Here is a 6,511-nt window from a genome sequence, read left to right on the forward strand (position 1 = left end):
CTACAAAGGGATTCCGAATCACAGGATCGAGAAAGAGCGGTCGGCTTGAAGCTAGACCAAATATCGTGAGGCAAAAGGAATAGCATGTATATTATGTTGTGATGGTTCGTCTGATATGATCTTCGTGTGCGTATAGGAGTTGGCACGTCTTGCTAGAGGCCGCTACCGACTATTGGGCCGAGTAGGAGTACTCGGGCCATGTCTATACGTATCCGAACCCATAGGGTCACACACTTAAGGGGCTGGAAGCCCAATTCGGATCTGATCTGAGTTGGATTAGGTTTAGAAGTACTAATGGGCCTCGGACCCAGAGGCCTGTTGGGAACCTCTATAAATAGAGGGGTGGGGGCGCCCTAGGGTTACACACCTTTTTGGTGAAACACACCTGCCGCGCCTCCCACGCCCTCGCCTGTTGCAACTCGCGGATCTAGTAGTCCGGCTTGCGACGCTTCCTCCCTGCACGTTTGGATACCTTGGAGGTGTTGCGCCTGTAGCACTTGGACGAGCCGCTGACGAGCCACGACGAGCCGATGACGAGCCGCGGCATGGGAGGCGATCTTGCTACACGTGGACGAGTTGCTGAGGAGCTGCTGGACGTTGACGTGATCGACTACGTACGACTATGTTGATCGACTACGTATGACTACGTGATCGTCTTCACTGCATCGACGCATATCTACATCTTCCGCACCAGTAGTGCGTCGAGTGGTAATCCCGTGATCCTTATACGTCAGTTCTTCCTGGTTTTACGCGGTAGAAATTTTGATTTGCGCTAGTGTAGCCTACCTCGTATCGTAACAATGATGTGGTGGCGGGTGGAGACGGTAGGCTCGAGCTCCTACAAAGCTTGGCGGGGCTGTGTGGAGTGAGGGGGGTGGTGCGAAGGGAAGTGAGGAGTGCCCGGGGCTAATTATAGCCTAGCGGTGCTCGTGGAGGGGCTCGGGTAAGGTCTTCCAAGCTTATCCGACCGGGGCAGCAATAGTGGTGCAGCGGCACGTGCACTGGGGAGCGGGAGCGGAATAGTGCCAGAAGGGGTGTGCTAGCAGGCAGGAAGTGTGGTCGTGCATGCGCCTAGTGCCGGCACGTGTAGCACGCTTGCCGGTGTGAGGAATCAGGCTGGGAGGGTGGAGATCAGGGCAGTCTCGCCGGCGGTCGTGCTCTAGTTCGTAGGCACGGGAATAGGAGCGGGCCAGTTTCTATGCAGGAGGGGATGGTCTGGCTGCTGCAGTGGACAGCGGTGGTGCGGGCGGTGACAGCGTGCATGAGATAGGGTAGAGGCATGGCCGGGAGGGGTGACATGGTGGTAGGTGGCGGCGGCGGCATGGATAGAGAGGAGGGAAGGGGGAGGAACCGCGGAGAAAGATGATGACGTCACAGTGATGTCATCACGGTGTGGGTTGGTGGGCTAGGTTGGCTGCTGTGTTTGTGAGAGGAAGGGAAGGCGGGCCGGGCTGAAAGGTTGGATGGGCTGGAAGTAAGGTTGTTGGCCCCAGAGGAATTTCAGGAGGTTTCTAATTATTTGAGATAAGGTTTTGGTTTCAAATTTAAAATGGTTATCAAATTTGAGAAGGTTTTGAGACAAAGGTGTGGACGGGACTTTTAGATGGAGTGCTTTGGGAGTAGAATCCTATAGTTAGCTCACACATATGCATATGAAATCATGAAAATTATATTTTGGTGCATTAAATTTAAATGCATGGTTCTAGGGTTTAAGTTGCTATATAAATTCTAAGAAAAAAAATTTTGAGGTCCATATTTTAAATGCATGGAAAATTGGGATGTTACAAAGAGAGAGAGAGAGAGGAGATGCCTGGTCAGCGTGACATGTCATCGCTTGGCGTTGATGTGGAGGGATATGGACCTGTGGTGAACAACTTAAAAATTTGATGGACCTGGAAATGCACTTTCATAGTTGATGGACCTAAGTGACACACCTTCACAAGTTGATGGACCTCAGGTGCGTTTTACTCTTATGAAAAAAAGAGTGGCACACCTGAGTTTCAAAATGGGGAGCTCTCCCATGCGAAATGACGAGCAAACCATTGAGCTATGAGGGTAGGGTTCGATATAAAGTCTCTGTCATTTGTAATAATGACTAAGTATTTAAATTTTCAAAATTTAAGCAAATATTTGACTGAAAAAATACGGATTTTTTGTGAAATTCGATGATTCCGATGGAGACTGAGAAGAGCCCCCCCAACCCCACCCCGCCTCATCAAAGTTCTTATAATACGTACCTTGTAGGGTTCTCTGACATGGAAGATTGTGGTACGCATCCAGGAACATGATCATCTAGTAGAAGGCTCGAATGCTGTAAAGTTTGAAGAAGATTACAAATCTCTCACTAGTGGCGGGTATGTATCTGGACAAGGTTGTTGAAAGCAACAAATCGGCCTAGGAAGTAGGAAGCTACAAGCAAGACTCCACCCCCGATCAAGAAATCAGGAAGGCATTGACCATGTTACTCCTGATGCTCAATGAGCCCGTCTGTTTCCAATTTATCTTCGCAGATGCCATTGTAGAATGGGACGTGGTGGAGACAAAGCTTGTAGAGATGGTGTTCATCTTACTGTGATGGGGCGAGACACCTCCTGCAGCCTGCTTGGCCCAGGCAAGAAGATATGTGCCTCCATCGAGGAAACCAGAGATCCAAAGGTGACGATAGTAGAGACAGTGTAGCCACGAACATGCTCTGCATCCTTCAGGCATTATGATGCTTAGTCCAATTCTAGGTACAGCTCGATCGTGTGCCTTAATTGTTCTGTTCATGTTTCGATGCTAATTATTATAATATATAAGAGAATGCTCAATCGAGTAGCTGTAAACCCATGCAGCGATAAACTGGGTCCATACCAAATGATTAACATGAGAATTGCATCGTGGTCTCATAAGGCACTTTGATTCAAGAAAATACAAACAACAAAAATGTTACATGTATATATAGACGATTACGTGAAGTTTTTTAAAATGGCACATAAATTATTAAATTTAAAGTTTACCTTACGCTAAGAAACCAATTTATGCGCATGGATTATTACATATTCTTATTTGTGCATGCCTTCATGGATATAGATTGCGCGGGTTGTTTTCCGAGTTCACGCCACTGGATAGGAGGCTTGGATGGCAACGCCACATGCGTTGACACCCCTCTCAAGCCTCAGGTACCCTCCCTCTCCCCAGGTCTCCCCCCAACTGTTCTTGATCAGCCAGTACTGGCTGCCATCCTCAGCTGTGCCGTACCCTACTATCGTCACCGCATGGTTCAAGTCCGTGCCACAGCTGTCCGTGGTCATCACGCCGCCGTCGTAGAACTGGAAGTTGTTCGCGTCGACGCCCACGGACACGGGCTGGTTGGCAACAGCCGCTGCGAGCGCGTCCTCATCGTAGCGGGGCACGTCCTGGTAGCTTCTGATAGTGACTGCCGGTTGGACGGACTGGCACATGTCCTGGATGGCAGTGTACTGGTAGGCGTCCTCGGTGGTGATTCCGCCGTTGCTGATGATGTACTCGAAGGCGTTGTCCATATTGCCGCCGTCGCAACCGTAGTTCCCGTTGGTGGAGCAGTCCAGTAGTTGCTGCTCCGACAGCGAAACCAGCTCACCTGTCTTGATGTGGTGGATGCCCTCGATGGCCGCCACCGCGGAGAACGCCCAGCAACAACCTGCAAATTAAATCATTCTTGAGTAATGCAGTGTGATGTTCCACATGTGATCAAAATAGAAATTCATTACGATCGCTCACCGCAATCCTCTTGATTCTTGACACCTGTAACTGCACCTTTCTGCCTCCAGTCAACCTCCGCCTGCTGGGGCTCTGACTGTGTAACGTTCCCGTACTGGAAACCGGGCATCTTCATGCCCGTAGCCGGCGTGGCCTTGTACCCGGTGTACCTCGCCATGAACTCATCATGAGTCATGTCGGCAAACCCATTGATAGCCAGGTGATACTTTTTGCCACCTGCGGCATTGGAACTGTCAACAAAAATGGCATTCGCCATGAAAACCTGGAACCTTCGTGCTTTCTCGGCCGCGTCCTTGTAGGTGCGGCCGTGCTCCGTCACCCACCTCTCAAACCTCACCATCATAGCAGCCTCTGCGACAGAGCCGCTGCCGGGAAGATCCCGTGCAGCGACCGTGCAGCAGATGCAGTTTGCAATGGTTAGGACAGCGAGCAGAATAAGTGCCATCGTAACGAGAGGCTTCTTGTTGGCAATGTAGGGCGCCATGGCTGTTGCTGCTGTATGTAGATGATGTGTGTGAGCGAGAATGATGCTAGCAGGGAGCTGGAGACTGGAGAGTGTGTATTGTTGGTCTGAGTCCATGAGCAGGATGGGGGCTTATATAGAAGCCTCGTGCAGTAAAGATAGTAGAGATCCTAACATGCATAAAAAAATAAGGGAAATTGCACTCGAGTAGCATCCTGTTCCGTTCCTTCCATGTGCATCGTGCTGTGTGTAGTTGACCATGTCGAAGCAGTAAGCCGCCATAGGCATATCTAAGCCGCCGAATGCCTAAAATATTTTCGTCAACGATGCAGTGCACTGTAGATTAATGAACTGATCACTAAGCTGCCTTGAATCCTCCCACATTGTGGCGTTCTAGACTAATGAACTGATCAAATTAATTTTCACTCCTTTCCTGGATTCATGTTTCTGTTTTTAGAGAATACAACTTTGATATTTCTTGAATCTCATATGATGACATTATTCTTTTTTCTTTGTCCTTCCAGATATCAACAACCTCCAGTAAGATTCTTTTACATTGTTACTCCCTCCATTCCAATTTACTATTCGTTTTGGCTTTTCTAAGTACATACTTTTGAGATGCACCTAGATATATACTAGTCTAGATATGTAAGCAATAGTTATATCAAATAAAAGAATGATGATGCCAGTTTTATGGTTCAACCGAAAGAGAAGCTATCAACGCCGGGTCTTCCCATCAGATAGTGGAGTCCGGACCAGAAATTTTTAATAACTATGAATCTATCTTCCTCCCACCCGCCCTTATCCTCTGGTTTCTCTCCCATGGATCTCTCATCTTCTCGCCCCCTCCGCGGCTCCGTCATCTCTTCCCCCCTCCTTCCCGCCTCTGCCACTGCCACCTGCAGCTACCCCGCTTGGCTACCTCTACCAACAGTCCCCTCCTCCTCTGCTTGCCCCTCACTCATTGGCAGGGCAGCCATGGTGAGGAGCAGCAGCGGGGCGAGGAGCGATGGCGTGATGACTGGATATTTCCTCTCTCATCTCTGTCCATCTTCCTCTTTCCCATAGACTTTGAATGGGGGCATTTCCTCAAGCAAGTTGTGGGTGAGGTCAGGGTCGACGCATGCACAGTTCGTTTGCCTCGTCGACTTCTTGCCGTCCTACGGCTACGACAGTAGTGTGTTGGCCGATGAGCAGAGGGAGATGAAGTGGTCAATCGTGCTCACCGGTCCGACCGCGTGCTCCACGCCTACCGGTCATGCTGCACCACCACATGTGTCTGAGCGGCAGGAGCCCAGCAAGCAATGGAGGGGCTGCTTGGTCGCGGGGAGTAGCAGCGGAGACGCACATGGGTGCCCGACCCCGGCGAGTGGCAGGAGGTGTGCATGGTGCGGCCCCAGGATCAGCGGCGGCACGGCTCAGCCTCGGCACAGCCCATGGCCCCACGCCGCTTCTCCAGCGGGTGGAAAAACTACTATTCCCGGTGGGGAGGCGGATGAAGCTTGGAGAGGAGGGGTCGGTGGAATAACGAAGGAGGTGGACGAACCTTTGGTAGCAGTGATTTTATTCTGTGAAGCACGGCTAGAGAATTTGGCCGACGGGATTGGTTGTCTCGGGTTGAGAAACTGGCGAGGCTAGGCGAGCTTGAGCGGTCGGAAAACGGGGGAATGCTGCTGGTGTAGTGCTTGGAGGGACCTCTGGTGTGTTTGTGTACATAGCTTGGGGTGTGTGTGAGCAGTGGGCTGTAGTGATTTGAGGGCTGTGGCTGGAGGATGGAGGCTTTGACCGGCAATGATGCTTGGCAATGGCACGTGCATTTTGATGGGGGTGCGTCCAGGGGCACTACGGCCATGGCACATCGATTTGGATGCTGATTAGCGGTGAGGGACGGTGGTCGGGCACCGGCAGCAGTGTGGCACACGGATTCTGCCATGGCACTGGCGAACAGTTGCCCGCACTTGCTCGTGCGCCATGCCCGCCACCCACACCTCTTACCTCATCACACCCACATGTTGACACCTACTTCTTCTCCCATAGCTGTGCAGGCCCTGCTGAAGGTGAGGTCGCTGTTCGGGATGGATTCCCAGTACCCGCAAGGAAGGAAGAAGGCAGAATCCTACTAGAATTCCCCTGTAATCCTACTAGGATTCCTACCTTGTAACCAAATAGTAATCCCGCTTGCTGGAGTATATAAAGGAGGGCAGAGGTACATAGATCGGCACATGGAGAAGAATCTCAAGCCTAGACCACACATAGGCTCGACTCATACCTCAACACCCAAGCGTAGGGCGCGATATACAACACCAC

General features: G+C 50.9%; 1 protein-coding gene across 1 annotated transcript; it reads right to left on the bottom strand.

The window, feature by feature from the left end:
- Positions 1 to 2,901: 2,901 nt before the first annotated feature.
- Positions 2,902 to 4,289, bottom strand: LOC101764824 (senescence-specific cysteine protease SAG39). The gene is made up of 2 exons (XM_004978835.2): positions 3,742 to 4,289; positions 2,902 to 3,661 (listed from the first exon to the last, which is right to left on the bottom strand). The coding sequence occupies exons 1-2, from the start codon at positions 4,223 to 4,225 to the stop codon at positions 3,096 to 3,098; spliced, it is 1,050 nt and encodes a 349-aa protein (XP_004978892.1). The 5' UTR covers positions 4,226 to 4,289; the 3' UTR covers positions 2,902 to 3,095.
- Between the last annotated feature and the right edge of the window lie 2,222 nt (positions 4,290 to 6,511).

This window comes from Setaria italica, chromosome VIII, assembly GCF_000263155.2.
Source record: "Setaria italica strain Yugu1 chromosome VIII, Setaria_italica_v2.0, whole genome shotgun sequence".
Taxonomy (NCBI): domain Eukaryota; kingdom Viridiplantae; phylum Streptophyta; class Magnoliopsida; order Poales; family Poaceae; genus Setaria; species Setaria italica.

What these genes read in the sequence shown, in the direction of transcription:
- LOC101764824 (XM_004978835.2), bottom strand. Translation starts at nt 4,225, where the DNA reads ATGGCGCCCTACATTGCCAACAAGAAGCCTCTCGTTACGATGGCACTT. An exon ending in CAAGAATCAAGAGGATTGCG is followed by an intron (nt 3,662 to 3,741) that starts GTGAGCGATCGT and finishes TTTAATTTGCAG; the next exon opens with GTTGTTGCTGGGCGTTCTCC.